The sequence below is a fragment of the Barbus barbus genome (genome assembly GCF_936440315.1).
Source record: "Barbus barbus genome assembly, chromosome: 40".
Taxonomy (NCBI): domain Eukaryota; kingdom Metazoa; phylum Chordata; class Actinopteri; order Cypriniformes; family Cyprinidae; genus Barbus; species Barbus barbus.
The window spans coordinates 27,497,424-27,517,544 of NC_136718.1; the positions used below are offsets into that span (position 1 = coordinate 27,497,424).

Here is a 20,121-nt window from a genome sequence, read left to right on the forward strand (position 1 = left end):
GGATCTGCTTCCAGGATGTAACCCTGTCTACACAGAAATTGATATAGTCCATCACTGTGGTGGTGTACTCATCAAGGGCCTGGCGTGTTAGTAATTCCAGGTCCCCGAAAACATCCCAGTTTGTATGGTGGAAGCAGTCCAGTTCAGGGATAGCATTTTTAGGCCATGTTCTAACTGGCTTCGTGATGGGCCTGGCAGTCTTAATAATAGGTGTATACCGAGGATGGAGCATGAGTGAGATATGATCACTCAAACCCAAATGAGGATATGCCTGAACTTTGTAAGCATTTGTCACATTGGTATACACCTGGTCCAGTGTTTTATCTCCTCTGGTAGCACAGTTCACATTACGGTGGAATTTAAGAAATACAGTCTTTAAGTCAGCATGATTAAAATCCCCCGCTGCTATAAAGATGCTGTCCGGGTGTGCTGCCAGGCTGTTATTAATGCTGTCGTGTAGCTGTGCTAGAGCCAGTTTAGCATTAGCGTCTAGGGGGATATACACAGCACAGATGTACACAACAGAAAATTCTCTTGGGAGATAAAACGGTCTACATTTAAGCAGCATGAACTCCACGTCAGGACAACAAAGTCTTCCAACTACAGTGACATTTGTACACCAAGAGTTGTTGGTGTAAATACACAAGCCTCCACCGATCTTCTTACCCGAGTCAGCTGTTCTGTCAATAGCCGCATCTGAGGTGGTGTAATCCAGACAGGTTTCTGTGAAGATCATACTGCAACAATTGGCTATATTCCTTTGTGTTGTCAGTCGCAGCCGAATCTCGTCCATTTTATTGCGGATTGATCTGGCATTGGAGAGGAAGATGGTAGGAAGTGGGGGCTTAAACGAGTTAGCTTTTAGCCTAGCTAACATGCCAGACCGTTTGCCTCTCTTCTGCTGCCGCTCGCAGCGTCTCCTCCTCCGTCTTGCTGCTACGGGTGTCCCGAGAAGTGATTTGACGATATCCGGGTGGATGAAAGAAACTGGTGTTGAACGATATGTATCCCCGGTGTTGAGTTCGAGGAGTTCTGCACGGCTGTACTGAATTGCCTCAGCCAAATAAATGTGCGAGAGGATGCACAACAACACTACCGTGAAAAAACTATGCCAGTCGAGAGAGCTCAAAGCTGCTGCGTCTGTGTGCGCCGCCATATTGGATCTCATCTCATCTTGGAGTGTGTGCGGACGGCTGGAATCCAGGCCTGGATTCAGATCAGCATTTTCTGCTTGGTGAAGCCTAGTGGTGCAATGGATCACAAAACTCACGGTTCAGATCACATTACGGATTTTGAGTCACAGATAGGATAATTTTTTGGATCAGCAAAAGAAAATTATGGTATGTGGTATTGTCAGTTTCTTTCTCAGTGGTTTACGTTCACTTAAGACATAACCAACTGTGTTTACCAGAATACCTGCCAAAACGGGTATTTTAACATTTACTTTGTGTGTATGTGTCCGTTCAAGCGCAAAGAGACGTGAAAGAGGAATCAATTCGGTGTTTCGTGCGATTTCAGTTGTACTGCTCTCTTTGTGTGTTTCCATATATGTGAACACAATTCAGCAGCAAGCCAAACTCCATTCAAATAAAGACTGGAGCCAGGGTATAGTTTCCAAAACTCCTTTTACTCCAATGTGCATTGAATGAGAGTGAAACTATCAAAACGATACAGAAATAAAGTGGTATTAGTAAACAGAATGCAAAACATATTCACATAAAAAGCCTGAAAAGGCTAAATTAACTGTTTAAGCATTTAGAAGAATTAGTGTATATAATATCGCTTAATTGTTACAAATACAGCATAGTTTCCTAAAGAAAATGTTCTCAATTGGCTCAATGGGCGGAACATTAGTTCTCTTTCACTTGAATGGTTGAAAATTGCTTGAATGTATAAATTGACAAGACAAAACAGCTGTAAGTTTCACTCTGTGATGGTAAACTTAAAGGTGCACTAAGCCAGAGGTCCCCAACCACCGGGTCGCGACACACTACCGGGCCGTGGAAGAATTCCTACCGGGTCGCAAGAATGTTCTGCGGAAAATGTGTATAGATATGACGCTCTTGTTATTTATTGTGCATAAATGATTATTCTAATTATTCTGTTCCTGTATTTTCATTGTATGCGGTTGATATGGAGTAGCAATTTGACAATTTCATGTTAAATTAGTAAATAAAAGATTGCTCTGATCTGTCATGGCTATTAGGGCTTAAACGGATCACAGTTGATCCGTGATATACGGACCAGGTCCAGAACCCACCGTTCAGCATGTGATTCGCAAATTAATTGTCTCTCTGTCTCTCTGTGTCTGTGTGTGTGTGTGTGTGTCTGTCTCTGTGTGTGTCTGTCTGTGTCTGTGTCTGTCTCTGTGTCTGTGTCTGTGTCTGTGTCTGTGTCTGTGTGTGTGTGTGTGTGTGTGTGTGTGTGTGTGTGTGTGTGTGTCTGTCTGTCTCTGTGTGTGTGTGTGTCTCTCAGGCAGCTGTTATCCGTGTCCGGAGATGGTGGAGGTGCGGTGTGATTGCGGGTCGACGGTGATTTCTGTGCCCTGCGGGAGAGAGAGGAGCACCAGGCCGCCGCGCTGTAAGGAGCTCTGCAGGTATGCCGGTCTCCTGTCCACTTCTGTCCAGTCATGTGGAATGGTGTCACAGGAAGTGTGCTTGTCTCTGCAGGAAGCCGGCGTCGTGCCATCACTCGTCTCAGGAGAAGCACCGGTGTCACTCTGGCCCATGTCCTCCCTGTAAGCAGCCCTGCCAGCAGCAGTTACCCGGCTGTGTCCATCTCTGTCCGGCTCTGTGTCACGACCAGGTGCTGGTTAAAGCCGCTGACCGGGTACGACGCTCACCTCTTTCCTGCTCAACAAAACATTGGGCCTATGATTTCCACGATGCAGAAAACACAGACGGAATCGCAGAATCAGTCATATAAACAGAATTTACAGTTTAACGTGAAACGTCACGGAATTTGACAAAGTTTGGATGAATTAATCAAAAGTAGGTAATTACACTTCAATCAAATCGCGATATGGACTAGTGTAATGGCGATCTAAGCCTTTCCGTTCGCCGCCATTTCAACAGGGAATTTGACATTTTTGTGAATTTTTTTCACAAAGGATTTGACGCGTAAAACCAAAAACTTGCAGTGTAACAGTTTACTTTTCGTTTGTCAGGATACAACAAAACTCAAAAATCTAACTTAAGAACTATTTACACCTTTTCAAGCTTTAAAGGTCCCATGACATGCTGCTTTTTGGATGCTTTTATATAGGCCTAAGTGGTCCCTAGTACTGTATCTGAAGTCTCGTTCCCGAAATTCAGCCGTGGTGCAGAATTTCAGCCACTACGAGCCAGTCCCACAATGAGCTTTCCCTAGGACATGCCATTTCTGTGTCTGTAGCGTTAAATGCTAATGATGAGGAGAGAGGCGGGGCAAGGTGGAGGGTGGGTGTGTGGCCTTAACCAGCTTGCGGCCACGGTACCCATGCGCTAATGTTGACAGTGGATGTATGGCAATGGCTCATAGATATACAGTCGTTCAAACTTTTCAGTTTGACCCAGAATCTGATCCGGATGGAGAAGCACCAGATGAAGAAGTTGCAACTCAGCGGCTACAGCAGGACGTCTCCGAATGGTTAAAATATTGTCTGGATACGGTCAGTATTTCCCACACATAGACTTTACCTGGGCGGACCGCAACAATATCCACCGCCCGCTGCCATCAGCTCAGGCGTCTTTAGCACAATATTTAGTAACTTTCAGACCCTTTTGGCAGCTTTTTTCCCATAACATGTATTTAATAACAAACCTAGCAACTTTTAAAAAACAAAACAAAAAAAAACCTTTGCTATCATTCAGTTGGAAGATGTCTCCAGTACTGCCCTGCGAGCGCGAGGTCTGATTCTCCCGGCGCAGTGTCGCCTCTCTCTGCATCTGTTCTGAGCAGCGAGCGGCAGAGAAGCAGCGCTTTCAGTTGGCCGTAACGCAGCAAAATCGTCAATAAATCATTTACAAAACAGCGTTTCCAAACACCTGACTGTTTGCAGTTTTAAATATCAACATAATTCGTCTGTTAATATGCGCATAGTTTGTTACTCAGATGCAGGTAGTGCGCTGAATGAAACAAAACAGTAATATAGCCAAAACCACCGCATATAGTCACTTTTTAGTGCAAGTTAGATGTATATTGATTTTATCAGACGATGTTGAGATTATAAATGAAGCATCTGGTATTGTGTTGAGAATTCTTTGCATAATCCAAGAATTTCTTGGAGTAGAATTATCTACAATGAGAACAATGTCTCCAGGAACCAAATTTCTTTTCAGCTTCTGCCACTTTTGTCTTTCCTGCAGTAGCGGCAGGTATTCCTTAGTCCATCTAGACCAGAAGAGGTCTGCCATATATTGAATTTGTCTCCACCTCCTACGTGAATAACAGTCCTCTTTCACAAACACTCCTGGTGGCATGATTGGTTGTTTTTTCATGAGCAGAAGATGATTCAGAGACAAAAGCGCCAAGTCGTTTGGGTCATCCGATGCTTTAGTAATCGGTCAGTCGTTCATAATAGCTTCAACTTCACATAAAATGGTGTAAAGCCCTTCATCGTCTAATACCTGTTGATTCAACACTGAGTTCAAAACCTTTTGAACCATGTGAATTTGTCTTTCCCATACTCCACCTTGATGGGATGCTGTTGGAGTATTGAAAATTCACTTAATTCCCTTTGGACGAGAACATCAGCTATTTTGGACTGATCTAAATCTTGGATGGGTTCTTTAAGCTCTCTTTCAGCCCCAATGAAGTTTGTACCATTTCTGATCGAATCGTAGACACTTGTCCTCTCCTGCAGATGAAACGTATAATGGCATTTATGCATGCAAGTATCAAGGCTGTTGGCCACTTCAATATGAACTGCTCTTATTGTTAAACATGTAAATAACACTCCATACCTCTTCACCAAGCTGCGTCCTCGTTTTATTAAGAAGGGACAAAAATAATCCACACCTGTATGTGTAAAGGGAGGATTATCTGGCAAAAGGCGATCTCTTGGTAGATCTGCCATTTTCTGTTCGCTGACTTTGGCATGTAACTTTATATAACCACTTGTCCACTACTGAGGCATGTAGTTATATGAAAAAATCATGAGGGGCCCACCAACTACCAACATAGCACTACTCGGTGTATCTCCCAGTGTATTATCACAAAACTACAATGACTGAAATTGAGTTTTTATACCTTTTATAAATGATATAGAGTTTAATACAAGAATGAGAAAGAATTGCTAGAACACCAATACAGTACTTCACATCGATATAGCCACAGATGGTTTGCAGATAAATGTGAATTAATACAAAAAGAAAGGATGGCAACTACAAAAAATCTTCAGACTTCAGTGTGTCCCAGTCAATGTTCACATCCCCAAATACAGTCTCTAATGATGATGAGTGGAACAAAACCCTACACAAAAGGAGCAATGAGTCCTGAAAGTGCTCTTCAAATAATCCCAATGAAAAAGGCCCACAGAGTCAAATCCTTGTACTCAGGATATGTTCATCCACAAGGCAAAATAGTGCAAACAATCCTTTTGAGAAAAATCTTCTTGACATCCATGAAAGTAGGGCCTTTGCAACTCATGAAGACTCAACACCAGCTACAAAGCAATATTTAAAAAGTCCATAAGATTGAACAGGAAACAGAGTTTCTCAATCAGGACTCCAATGAATGCATAGGTGCTAGGGCAAAACCATGCTTCCTCTTCCAAACAACTCTCCTTTCTTCTACTCTACTACCTGGTTAAATTACTTGGGGTCTCAGCTTTCTATCGCCCCCTAGTTGAGAGTAGAAAAAGACTAGTAACAGCTAGCCCTGTTACACTTCTACACACTGTGCATTTAGAAATCAGCTTTCTTATGACTGCATTGGCAGCTGCTACCCAGAATTTACTTCGTAGTTTTGAAAGAATCTGATTTCTGCCACTATGGCCTGTGTTTTTATGTATATCCTTCAAAATCAACAAGGTTATGTGCTGCCTTTTATCAAGGATTGCTGGATGCTTTGCAGTTTTCCTTCAGCCGCAACATCCAAGCATTGCTCTCTTTAGTCTGTACCATTCTGAGTAATACTCAATTCATCCAGAGGTTTGGCTTTTCCTGTAGCAGTGACACAATTTACTACAGCTGATTTCTTCAATTCAATCTCCATTTCACCTGCCTGGTCTGGTCGCACTGGCCATTCACTCTTGTGTTTGCAAAGGAATTCTGGACCTTTTATCCAATTTTCTTTTTTCAGGAAGTTTTCCACTTTGATCCCTCTGGAAGCCATATCTGCTGGGTTTAATGAAATGCCAACATATTTCCACTGTGAGGGCTCTGAAGCTTCTCTGATAAAAGAACCCCTATTGGCAACAAACGTTTTAAACCGTGAGGCTTCATTCTCAATGCACTGAAGTACTGTGAGGCTATCCGTCCAGAACACAGAGTCTTCAAGTTGTAGCTGAAGCTCTTGTTTTAACATTCTGTCCATTTTTGCTGCAACGACTGTTGCAGTCAACTCCATTCTAGGGATTATTATCTGTTTCAGTGGCGCAACTCGTGATTTACCCATTACTAACGAACAGTGATTTTCTCCATGCTCATTTGTCAGTAACAGGTAGGAGACTGTCCCATAGCCATTTTCACTTGCGTCTGCGAAATTATGCAATTGAGCAGACATGGTAAGTCCAAAGTGGTCTGGCTTGAAGCTTCTACTTACACTGAAATTTGACAGTTGTTCTATGTCTTTTTGCCACATGAACCATTTTTGTGCTTGTTTTCCTGGAATATTCTGATCCCAGCCCCACTTATCTTGGCACAGCTGTCTTAGAAGGAGCTTAGCTGAAAGGATACAGGGTGCTACGAGACCAAGAGGATCGTATATGGAGCTAACCACTGAAAGTATTCCTCTTCTTGTAGTAGGTCTTTCTTGTACATTTATGGCGAATCTAAATGTATCTGTTTTTGTGCACCACCGTGTACCAAGAGCTCTTTCGACCGGCAGATTGCTTTTGTTGAAATCTACATCCTTGACTTCTTTGGTTTGTTCCTTTTCAGGCAATGATAACAGGACCGCTCTGCTATTGCTCACCCACTTTGTCAAGTGGAATCCACCTTTAGAGCACACATATATTAGACTTTGTGATAGTTTGATTGCTGCATCCTCAGATGCTACAGATTTTAAGCAATCGTCCATGTAAATGTTTTGTAGAGTAGTATCAGCTGCTTCTGCTGTTGCCTCCACCTTTCCCATCTATTGCAGTCTTTCTTAACGCGAAGCACGCGCAACCGGGAGACTAAGTTGCTCCGAACAGGTGCACTGTCATCCTGTGTTCTGCAGTGGGCTTACTAAGATCTCCTTCGGGCCTCCACAAAAATCTCAAAAGGTCTGCATCAGCATCTGGGACTCTCACTTGGTAGAACAATGATTCAATGTCTGCCATGATAGCAACTGGTTCTTGTCTGAAGCGATTCAGTACACCAATGAGAGTGTTAGTCAAATCAGGTCCCTGCATTAGTTGACTATTCAGTGAGAAGTTCTGGTAAGTTGCTGTGCAGTCGAAGACAACTCTAATTTTGTTCTTTTTCGGGTGATGGATGTCATGATGTGGAAGAAGCATCTGGTATTGTGTTGAGAATTCTTCCCATAATCCAAGAATTTCTTGGAGTAGAATTATCTACAATAATTAAATTTAATAATAATTATAATTTGTTTTTTATTTGTCACATACACAATTATACAGAGTATAACCAGCAGTGAAATGTGTGCTCTGCATTTAACCCATCCAAGTGTACACACAGTAGTGAACATACACATGGAGCAGTGGGCAGCCAACGCTGCGGCGCCCGGGGAGCAGTTGGGGGTTCGGTGCCTTGCTCAAGGGTCTCACCTCAGTCGTGGTATTGAGGGTGGAGAGAGTGTTGGTTATTCATTCCCCCCACCTACAATCCCTGCCGGACCTGAGACTCGAACCCACGACCTTCGGGTTACAAGTCCAAATCTCTATCCATAAGGCCACGACTGCCAATGAGAACAATGTCTCCAGGAATCAAATTTCTTTTCAGCTTCTGCCACTTTTTCTGCATAGCCTTTGTCAATTATGTCTGTCATGAAAGTTTAATGGTCTTCATAAAACTTTGAGTTGTTGCTGAGCTTTCTTTTAAGACCAATAGCTCTTTGTTCTGCTATGCATCTGTTGTTGGGAAGCTTGGCAGGATCGTTCTTAAAAGGTAATCCAATACAGTACTGTATTGACTGCTCATCAGATTGCATGAATTTCCGGTCTTCTTGCGACATCTCTGTTTTGTCACTGTAATTGCGTTCAGGAAAGTCTGCATTGAATTGCTCTACCAACAGAGTTTCAATGCCTGTTCACAGTGAAACTTGAAGTTCTCACCTGGTCTGATTCTGTGTTCACATCAGTTCGTAAAGGCCCATTAACTATTCATCCTAATGCTATCCTGATAGCATAAGGTCCGTTTCCCTCACTATTAATCACTTGCCATGGTTCAATTGCTTTGTGCACTTTGGCACCAATCAGCACACCTATCTCTGCCTTGAGAGGAGGAAGTTTAACCTGACGCAGATAAGGCCATTTTTACAGATCCTTCTGTTGAGGGATATTCTCTTGTTTCACTGGAATCTCTTTCTGGGTGAACACTCTAGGAAGTTCTATGTAGTCTTCACATTCTAAACCACATATCTCCAGGTCATACAAAATGTTACTTTGCACAGGTTTTTCTTGTCCCATAGTACGAAGGAGAATCTCCATCTTTCTGCCTTTCAAATTCAAATCTCTCATTAATGCCTTGGTGCAAAAAGTTGCAGAACTTCCTGGGTCGATGAAGGCATGTTTGACTTGATCTTCACTGGGACTATGGCTAGGATGCATTCACTGTTTCCGGCACCAGTGTATCCACATGTTTCATGGTCTACTGAAACTGTGCTTTTTCTGGCTTCGTTCTGTAAGGTCCACACATTTGGCCCAAAGAAGGTATCCAATGGTGGATGAAGGTTTCCTGCGTGTTCGGTCTTTTCAATGTGCAAAGTTCTTCAATTTAAATTAAACTCTAATGTGACTCCATTTTATTATGACCTCGTATTTAGGTTGAAATGTAAATTGATTGTTTGTCTGTTTCTAATTAGTATTCTTCTGATATTTGATTATTCTAGTTAACTCGTGACTTTATATTTACTCGTTCATTCGGTTGCTCATGTTGCTAACAATGATACAACGTAATCTACTAGAGTCAATAATTACAGAGTAAAACAGAATAAGGTCAAATGTAACCATTTATTATCAGTCAGGTAAATACTGTATGTGTTATGTCAATTACACAGCAATTCAAAGAGATCAAATCATATCAATACAAAACATTGAATTCTCAAAGATAAATCTACGAGTAAAGGATGCATACCTGACTTTATAGAAATACATAGTGTTAAGTATTGAGAGACACCACACTACGGGCTTCTGGTTACAGAATAGCCCCGATCCTTTTGCAACATTTCCTTAAGTACTTCAGACCAAGACCAATACCCCCCGAGATGGAGACAGGAACTAACAATTGCAATTTGCGAGTTAACACCTTTTGTGACAAAAGGTAATTTTGCATGAAAACCACTGGGAACTGACTCACCCTCTACAGTGTGCAACATATCTCTGAACTCTTAGGATCTGTATTACCTTTTAGTTTACTTCTTATAAGAATGAGACCATTGTACCAGACGCCCTGAGACAATTCAAATGATACCAAACATGACTGTAAATATCACTTGCATTAATGTAGAACATTATATTGTACTATTGACCATTCTGAGTGAGCTGAGTGAAGGGAAGTATGGGTGAGGGGAAGAGGGGATGAAAAGGAACTGATGCATATTTCAGAGAGGCGTTTTCCCACATTTTCTCTCAGTGGGATGTGGAGACAGATGTCTGTATGTTAATACACTGTGTGTGTGTTGTCCATCTCAGAAGTTCAAAGTGTCTGAGGTTCTGTAATTCTTACAGTTCTCATCACCACTGCTAGATTTGGAACTGTTCTCTTTTGGAATGTGCAAAATGCTTGGATGCATCTTGGAACATTCTTCACAAGTAAGTATTTTCTTACAGTCTTTGCTCAAATGCCCTTGCGTGAGACATCCAAAGCACAGTTCTTTTGATTTCAAAAACTCAATTTTGTCCTTGTGTGCTTGCTCTTTAAATTTGAAACATGCATTCAAAGCATGGTTCTTTTGACAGAATGTGCATGCAACACAAGATGTTTTGTCAAGTTGAGGCTTTGTTTCCTTCTTTGTCTCACCTTGTTTCTTCTGTTCAGTACAGACACTTTTGACGAAACTACTTCCTTTGGGAGCAAACTTTTTGAACTTCAAGTCAGGAGTTTTGCTTTTCTTCCCAACATTTGCACTGGTCTACTCTCGAATGTCTCCAAACAAGGGGTCATTTTTTACTTTGGCTTGACGATCAATATATTCCACCAAGTTTGAAAACCTAGCTCTTCTGCCCGACCTTTCATGAATGTCATATGCAACATTTCTCCAACTCTCTCTCATTTTGTTGGGGAGTTTGGAGATGATAACCCTCATGTTAGTGGGGTTGTCCATTTCAGCCATATAATCCACATCCTGCATAGTGTTGTGGCATCCAGTCAAGAAAAGAGCATATGCACTCAGCATCTTTCCATCCTCTGATTGGATCCGAGGCCATTTTAGTGCCTTTTCAATGTACGCTGAAGCAATTTTAAGTTCGTCACCATAATGATGTTGCAGCAATCTTCTTGCCTCTTTATATCCACTTTCTGCACTCATATGTCCACAACTCTTTACCAGGTCTTGTGGTTCACCGCTGGTATATTGCTCCAGATAGAACAGCTTTTTCATCATCGGTATCTTTCTTAAGTCCCAACTATATACAAAGCATTTTTTTTCTATTTTTTTTCCTTTTTTATTACTCAAATAATTATGATGTCTAAAGTTCTGTCTATTATTTATAGTTGAAAAACTATGCAGGAACATGTATAATGACTAAAATAGCTTGTATAATTCTGCAATCCATTTGGTGGTTATTTTTCCTCAAACAGGGGGGTGGGGGGGACTATAAATAGTTTCAGAAAAAATATTGCAGGAATCTCATTTTTCATTGTATCTTCTTCAAATTTGACTCATGAGACATGTGGCTTTCAATCCATTACTTTTCTGGATTGCTCCAGGATTTATTTCATGTATTGTGGCTGAAATATGTTACTATCATTCAGTAGAATCTATGTAATACTGCTACTACTACTGTTGACAAATTACTAAAACTGCATTTTTAAGGAATAATCTCACAATGTTTCCATGTTTTAATTTGACTAGAAAAAAAAAAGTTAAATTTTTCATGTTTTATGCCTTCATTTGATAACCAGAAAAATAAACAACACAGAATTTCTTAAGGTTATTGTAAGATTAAATAAAAAACATTTTTATGCATTCAAATAATTAGACATGCTAAAACAGAATTTGGTAACAACCATAAGGTGTGAAAAAACAAAACATTTCATAGGGCCCTAAACGTCATTTTTGTTAAACTTTTAATAAACTGATTTTAAATTAATTAAAATCATGAAACATATATAAGACATGCCTTTTAATTAATAAAATTCAATTTAACCATTTAAAAAGGAGTCCAGAAAAATTTAAATGGAAAAAAACGGAATCCAGAAAAATTAAAACTGAATTTGGAAAAAAAATAAGATGGATTTCATAGGGCCCTAAAAACATGTGCATTATTGAAAGAGCCATGAACTGCTCTTTTTTTTATTTGATGTTGTAGTAGGTGTTGATCTTCTGCAGAGCCGGTCTTCAGTTGAGAGTACTAAAGCCTATGCTCGTATTTTATTTGTTGATTTTAGTTCTGCATTTAATGCAGTGCAGATACATTTGCTTTTAGAGAAGTTGCACAGCATGGGTGTTGGTACTCTTAATTAAATGGTTTCTTTACGGGGGGAGTCGTGGCCTAATGGTTAGAGAGTCGGACTCGTAATCCAAAGGTTGGGGGTTCGAGTCCCCGGCCGGCAGGGATTGTAGGTGGGGGGAGTGAATGTCCAGCGCTCTCTCCACCCTCAATACCACGACTGAGGTGCCCTCGAGCAAGACACCAAACCCCCAACTGCTCCCTATGTGTGTGTTCACTGCTGTGTGTGTGTGTTCACTGCTGTGTGTGTGTGTGTGTGTTCACTGCTGTGTGTGTGTGTGTGTGTTCACTGCTGTGTGTGTGCACGTTGGATGGGTTAAATGCAGAGCACGAATTCCGAGTATGGGTCACCATACTTGGCTGAATGTCACTTCACTCACTCACTCACTTATGTCACTTCACTTATTTTTTAAGTAATAGAATTTAGCAGGTCAGGGTCAATGGGACACGTTCTGAGGTCAGATATAGTAATACAGGAGTGCCACAAGGTTGTGTTTCATCACCTGTGCTTTTTTCTTTGTATACAAATGATTGCAGGAGCACATATAATAATAATAATAATAATAATAATAATAATAATAATAATAATAATAATAATTATTATATCATGAAATATGCTGATGACACTGTCATTCTAAGTCTCTTACATAAAGACATGGACTTAACATCTTACCACAGGGAAATAGATATTTTCATACAGTTGTGTGACAAGAACTGTCTTGTTTTAAATGTTAAAAAGACACAGGAAATGGTCCTTGACCCAAGAAGTGTATCTGAACATAAGCCTGTGATCATTAAAGACACGATGATAGAGCAAGTGACATCTTACAGATACCTTGGGTTTTATATGGATAGTGCTCTTTGCTGGAAGTCTGTGTACACGATTGCAACAGAGACTCTATTTTTTAAGAAGGCTGAGACTGTATGGGGTGGGTAGCAATATCTTGCTTGTTTTTTACCGAGCCAGGCTTGAAAGTCTCATTCGCTGTGGAATCACAGTCTGGTTTGGAAATTTGTCTGTTCAACTGAAAAACAAATGGACTCATATCTACAAAACAGCCATGGAAATCATTGGATTAAAACAATATGAGACTATACAGACTTTATATGAACAAGCAGTGATGAGAAGGGCAATAAGTATTAGCACTGATCCCAATCACCCTCTTTTAGTGAATACCAGCCGCTGCCATCAGGAAAGAGACTGAGAATGCCTGTGTGTTAAACTAATAGACTGAAGCTATCATTTGCTCCTGCCTCGATACAAGTGTTGAATTCTAACAAGAACAACGCACCTATAGCACTTTAGCACTTTACTGTGTTTTGTATTTATATTACACATTGTTGTATTTTAATGTTTGCTCTTAATTGTCTTATTTAATGTTTGGTTTATTATTGTATGTATTATTGTCTAGAACAACGTTGTAGCACTTTGCCCGAGACAAAAGCACTCTCGGAGCCTCTCTGTACTCGCAACGAAATGGATATACAGAATCCACTTCATAAATATGTAACTCTTTTAAAGTGATTACATGGTAAATACATAGCTAGCACGTGATGCAATCTTTGTCACAGAATACACCTGTTCACAGTTTTTATTTTGAAGCTTCCTTTCATTTATTTACAAGTTCTGAGGTAAATTATCCATTGTTGTGTTGGCTATAAAGGTCTCACAAAATAATATTCAAACTCACATTAGACACTTTTAACTCTAAATAAAGCCCATGATCAGAACCTGAGATTATCATAGTCCTAGCTTGTGTTGTTCCAGCCGAGGTGTCGCGACTGCTTAGGACACTGTTACATGTCAAAAGCTCAAGGAAAATATGATTTCAGTTCATGACCCCTTTAATTCAACTCGCTGAATATCATACTCTCTACTACATTATCTAATTAATATTCATAAACCAAGCCGTAGTTGCTCATTAGCTACTCAGTGCCTTCTGATTGGGCTGAATAAAAGCAGTCATTGGTGGAAAAAAAATGCTAGTTTGATTTGTTTAATTAGTTTTCTTTATATGTTCAACTGAAATTGTAATTGCATTTCAGTTTTTATTGTGGATCTCATAGCTGTCTGTCACACACTGAAGCTCTAGTTTGTGACTGCAGGCCATGCTGGCCGGTCCATGGGAGCAACCCTCAACTCCTGCGTTTGTGAGAACAGCTCTACCCTGTCCCTCCTGCATGGAGCCCATCCCAACGTAAGCACACACACACTCACTCACTCACACACATGCACGCACTCACTCACACGCACTCAAAAGCACACACACACACACACACACACTGGGCTGCTGTGTATTTGTAGGCACGCTGGGGAAGCATGTTTTTGGCAGTGTATTGTTGGTGTTGTAGGGATTTTCTGCACATATGGCTAACACACTCCAGTCAGTTGTAGCCAAAAGTGTGTGTGTGTATGTGAGATGGTTTAAAGTAACTGTGTGTGTGTGTGTGTGTGTGTGTCTCTTTAAAGTTAGTCCTAACAGATGATGTCATTGTGTGTCCTGCTGCTGTAAATGACAACATTGTGTGTATTGTTTTTCTCTACAGAGCCTGTCTGGGAGAACATGAGGTGAACACACACACTCGCACACACACACACACACACGCACACACACCAGCGTGTCTGGTTCATTTCTCACTGCAGCTGATCTCCCGTTCTTCAGATTAAAGCGAAGGTCAAACGCTTCTAGAACTGAAAGTCCAGCTGGAGCTGATGACTTGAGTTTGTTAGCACTCACTCACTGTGCCTTCAAGAGACTCCATCGCTTCAGGAACAATCACTGTATACGTTATTCCTGCAGTGTTTCATTTTACATTTCATTACTTTGCTTTGTTGATGTCCATTTGCTTGTCATTTATTTCTGTTCATCAGTAGGCTAGAGAAAAGTTTAGATCTATCGGTCTATTAGATCTATAACATTTAGCTTAGTTTTAATTATATACATTAGTTATATAACATATGTTTATAGTGAAATATAAAGACTCTGAATCATTGTCTTTGTGTGTATATGTGTGTCTCTCTCTCTGTGTGTGTCTCTCTGTTTGTGTGTGTGTGTTGAAGGTGAGTCCAGTTCCGTGTCACACTCGTGGGCCATTCTCCTGCGGCCGGTCATGCGGACGGACTTTAGCGTGTGGGAATCATAGCTGCAGTTTGGAGTGCCATTATGTGACCGCTGTGCCAAACTCAGACAAAACTAAGGTAGGTCACATGACTCTCGGACCCTGTTGCAACGAGGGTCAGAGAGTCATTGCCTCTGTCCTCACAGTGACTGGCTTTCTGTTAGTTTTCTCTGTGTGTGTGTGTGTGTCTCTCTCTCTCTCAAGATTCAAATAGCTTTATTGTCATGGTGAAAGAAATCTTTACATTGCCAAAGCTTTAATAACACTATACAATACAAATTAATAAATAATAATGAAAAAATAAATAATAATGTTTTATAGAAGTGGCTCTAGGCATATAGTGAGTGTGTTGGTAGTTCTGTCCCGCTGGAGGCTCTCTGGTCGTGACAGGACCTCACACACCTGGCGGCCAGGTTTCAGCTTGCTGGGCTTTCTCCTAGCAGGTATGGGAGTTTGTCCATATTTGGTTTCTGAAGGAAGTCTTTGTGGTGAGTTGTGAAATGGGGATAGAAAGTGTCCCTAATTAGTGCATATTTAGGGCAGGATGTCAGGAAGTGCAGTTCTGTTTCCACATCATTTCCTGTGCAGTGGGGACACAGCCGGTCTTCTTCTGGTAGCCAGGTCTGTCTGTGTCTGCCGGTCTCTATGGTGAGATTGTGTTGACTGAGTCTGGACATGCTCAGGACTTTCCTCAGTTTAGGGTCACACACTGTACTCCGGTATCCTGCCAATTCATATTCTCTATTTAGGGCCAAATAGCATTCCAGTTTACTTTGTAGGGCTGGTGCGTCTCTCCAATGCTGTAGGTATTTTTCTTTTTGTGTTTTAAATATTTGGTTTGGTCTGGCTAAGTTTTTATTCTCAGTCAGACATGTTGTGGTTTGTGTAGTCAGCTCTAAGACCGATTGGCTGAGGGCGTTTCTTTCTGGTGTCAGCTCTTGGTAGTTCAGGGCTTTGTGACGGAGGGTCTGTTTATCACTATTTTTTAGGTGGGCATGGAATTTAATGGCCCTTTTTTCAATTGTGATTATAAGTGGGTATAATCCTAATTCTGCTCTGCAGGCATTATTTGGGGTTTTGCGCTGTACTCGGAGCAAAACTTTGCATAGTTGGGTCTGCAGAGTCTCTATTGGGTGTTTGTCCCATTTAGTGAACTCTTGGTTTGTGAGCGGCCCCAGACTTCACACCCGTAGAGTGCCATGGGTTCTATTACTGATTTGATTATTTTTATCCAGATTCTGATTGGGATGTCAATTTTGATATTTCTCTTAATAGCGTAAAAAGCTCTCCGTGCCTTGTTCAAATGTCCCTGGAGCACAAAAGATGCTGGAAGATCACGGGCATCCAGTATGGTTTTCCGGCCTTGACCCTTACGCACAGAGATTGTTCCAGATTCTCTGAATCTTTGGATGATATTATGCACTGTAGATGATGATAACTTCAAACTCTTTGCAATTTTTCTCTGAGAAACTCCTTTCTGATATTGCTCCACTATGTTTCGCCGCAGCATTGGGGGAATCGGTGATCCTCTTGCCATCTTGACTTCTGAGAGACACTGCCACTCTGAGAGGCTCTTTTTATACCCAATCATGTTGCCAATTGACCTAATAAGTTGCAAATTGGTTCTCCAGCTGTTCCTTATATGTACATTTAACTTTTCCGGCCTCTTATTGCCACCTGTCCCAACTTTTTTGGTATGTGTAGCTCTCATGAAATCCAAAATGAGCCAATATTTGGCATGACATTTCAAAATGTCTCACTTTCAACATTTGATATGTTATCTATATTCTATTGTGAATAAAATATAAGTTTATGAGATTTGTAAATTATTGCTTTTTTATTCGTAATTTGTACAGTGTCCCAACTTTTTTGGAATCGGGTTTGTAGATTTCTGTTTAAATTGAAGGAAAAAAATATACACACATACTGTGTTTGTAAAGTGGTTTTCACAGGACATATTCATTAGTAAAATGCATTGCAGCTTTGTGTGAACTAAATAGTGTAGTTAAAATCTAATTTATTAAATTAATTTTGAATTAAAACAATAATAATAAAAAAATACCTGCTGGGGATGGTATTCCAGAATCTTCTCCATCAGGCTATTAAAGAGGTTGCTGCGCATGGTCTCATCCAGAAAGGGTAGAGATTTAAAACGTGGGTCTCTCACACCAAAGGCATGTGTCTTATCCACTGCACCATCACCACCCACACCTATTTAATCAACAGATACCCAGAATCTGACTCAATACTTGTGCAGTTTCTTCATTTGAGCACTGCACTTGACCCACGTTTTAAATCTCTACCCTTTCTGGGTTCATAGATTCCAGGATTGTGTGTTTCTGTGGCATTATCATTGAAACGGTCGGCAGCTGTTCTGTGCTCAGCAGTTGTGACCATTTTCAGGGGTTTAAGAACCTGAATGATGTCCTCAGCTAACTTTACATCTTCATCAGGCAGAGTAACAATGTCCTTAATGTTCCTCTTAATACTCCTGTCTGTAAGTGCCGAGAAAACAGCATCCTGCTGTTCAAGGTAGCGCTCAAGCATGTCAAAGCTGGAGTTCCACCTGGTGGGAACATCCTGAATTAGCTTGTGTGGAGGCAGTTGGAGCATCTCTTGTTTGTCCTTCAGCACTGCTGCAGCAGTAGTGCTATGATGGAAAAAAAGTGACCACCTTTCGCACTCTGCCTAAAAGCCGCGACATCTGGTTAACGCCCATTCCCTTTTGTGATGCCAGATTAACTGTGTGCGCAAAACATTGTATATTTGGTGAAAACCCAGCTGCTTCAACTGCATTAACAATGTTTTTAGCATTATCTGTTGTCACAGGAATAGTGGCATTTTCTCTGTCGATTTTCCACTCTGCTACAGCTCCCTGTAGTATTTCCGACAGATGATCACTTGTGTGGCTTTGTAGACAGCGCGTGTCTGCAGAACAGGATTTTTAATCACCCAGTTGTCCATAATGCAGTGCGCCGTGATCGTCATGAAAGACTGAGTTGCATGGGAGGTCCACCCGTCTGTAGTTAAAGCAATGAATTTAGCATTGCTCAGGTTCTCCACTAGTTTGGCTCTTACTTCGCTGTAAAGGTGAGGCAGCACATTCTGACGGAAATTCGGTCGGCTCGGTAATTGATATCTTGGCTCCAACACACTTAGCAAATGTGTGAATCCGTCGTTCTCAACAACAGAAAACGGCCACATATCTAGCGCCATGAAAACACCTATTGCCTTAGTAATTGTTTGAGCACGGTCGGAGTTAGCTTGTACCTTCATTCTAAAGGCAATGGGGAAAGTTTCCTGTTTTTGAGGCTTCTTACGTGTGCCGCTTAAATCAATGTTGGGATGATGTCTCCGGAGATGCGCTTGCATAAGAGACTTTTTTGAAACAGTTACGACAGATTGTGTGCGGTTTGTCTAAGACACAAATTCCATTCCTGTACTCCACTGGAAAACCAAAATGTTCCCACACAGGAGACTTAAATGTGTCCAGGGGATCTGCAATTTCAGTACTATGCGAAGCAGCCATCCTGCATATACTAGCAACCGAGTGTGACGCTCACTCCCAAGTCACGTGAAATGACATGCACTTGGAAAACAGTAACTTTAGAATATAATATTTAGAACAAAATTTAAAAAGCTCTTATTAGTTGTTACTAATACAATTTAATCAAATGTAAGCAAAGAAAAATTAGTTTAAATGAATAGTTAAGTGCTATGAACCTCAACAATGGGCAGAAGGGGGCGTGAGAGTACCGCGGTACGCGACAAGAGTTCCGCGATTCGTATCGTGGGTGGTGTATCTTGATCTTTCGGTTCTGTTTGTGATATCGTTACACCCCTAGTCTTAGTTTTGTTGATAAGTTTTGACCTATGACAGTAGGTGTGAGCAGATGAGGTTGAGCATCTGACGGATGTCTCTTAGCTCTGTTGTTGTGGCTTGCACTGGTGCTGTTGTGGGTTTTCTGCTCACAATCTGAGCATAGCTGTGACTGCCAGGGGCCTGCTGTGTATGAGGGGGGTAGGGGGTTGGCAGGAGTGGCTTTGGTCTGGCCTGATTCACTGAATGTGAGGATGTGAGGGCTGGGAGAAGATGCTCAGGTGTTGGCTGGGATGGTCTTAGCATGTGAGTGTGCTGTTGTCTTCTGGATGTTCTCTCTGGGGGTACACTGTGCTTTCTTACAGGTCTGGGTGGAGGTTGGTGGACTCTGTTGCTCCTGGGGGTGCTGTTGAGGTCCCGATTCAGGGCCACATCTTTGAGGGTCCTGGCGAAGACAGGAACAGCTGTTTTGTACAGATGGACATGGTCGTAGAGGCATGTGAAGTCCAGGGTGGGGTGGTGTGCCAGGTGCACATTGGGTTTAAGCGCACAGGCACGGGAGAGGTTGGCATTCACCCGCTGGATAGTGTCAGGATGGAAGTCTTTTCGGGGCAGCAGTGTGGATATGATAATTTTAGCATTTTGGAAGGTGGTTGAGGCCTTTTCAATCACTGTTTGTAAAGATGTAGCCACCCTCTCCTGTTTGGCTCTCAGGTCGTTTGTGCCGGTGTGGATTATTATATGGCTTGGGGATCCTAGTTTGTCTACACTTAGCGATTTGAGTGCGCTTTGAGTGTTTGGACACCAGAGTTTGGTCACACTGTGTTTGGGAAATAGTTTCTTTTCATCAATAAATTTCCCATTTGAATCAATTAAAAGAGCGACTTCTGGTTTTAGCGTTCCTTCTGTTTGTGTGGAGGGGTCGTCTGAGTGTGATGTGAGGGACGTGTCTGATGGGAGAGGAGGATTCTGGCTGTGCTGAATCTCTGTTGTTTGTGAGCTGTGATCAGGGTGAGGGGTATCCTGCTCCACCGGTTCCTCTGATGAGCTGAACTCGCTGTGCTCCTCTGCCCTGCCTCAGTTCTCTTATTTCCATCCTCATTGCTGTTAGTTGTGTCCTGTGTATCTCAGTCTGTTGTAAGAACTGTGTTTCCAGTGTCTCCAGCTGGGCCCTTAGCCCTTATCTCACCTGCTGGAGTTC

The 20,121-nt window shown here is 41.5% G+C and overlaps 1 protein-coding gene across 2 annotated transcripts in view; it reads left to right on the plus strand.

Annotated features, from left to right (window-relative positions):
- nfxl1 (nuclear transcription factor, X-box binding-like 1) overlaps positions 1 to 20,121 on the plus strand; it is a 55,020-nt gene that overhangs the window by 22,483 nt on the left and 12,416 nt on the right. The window contains exons 12-16 of one of the 2 annotated variants that reach the window (XM_079400154.1): positions 2,476 to 2,596; positions 2,670 to 2,829; positions 14,087 to 14,178; positions 14,528 to 14,549; positions 15,042 to 15,179. In XM_079400154.1, coding sequence (XP_079256280.1) covers positions 2,476 to 2,596; positions 2,670 to 2,829; positions 14,087 to 14,178; positions 14,528 to 14,549; positions 15,042 to 15,179 — 533 coding nt within the window. The remainder of the gene's footprint in view (positions 1 to 2,475; positions 2,597 to 2,669; positions 2,830 to 14,086; positions 14,179 to 14,527; positions 14,550 to 15,041; positions 15,180 to 20,121) is intronic. The other variant, XM_079400155.1, reaches the window with a different exon arrangement.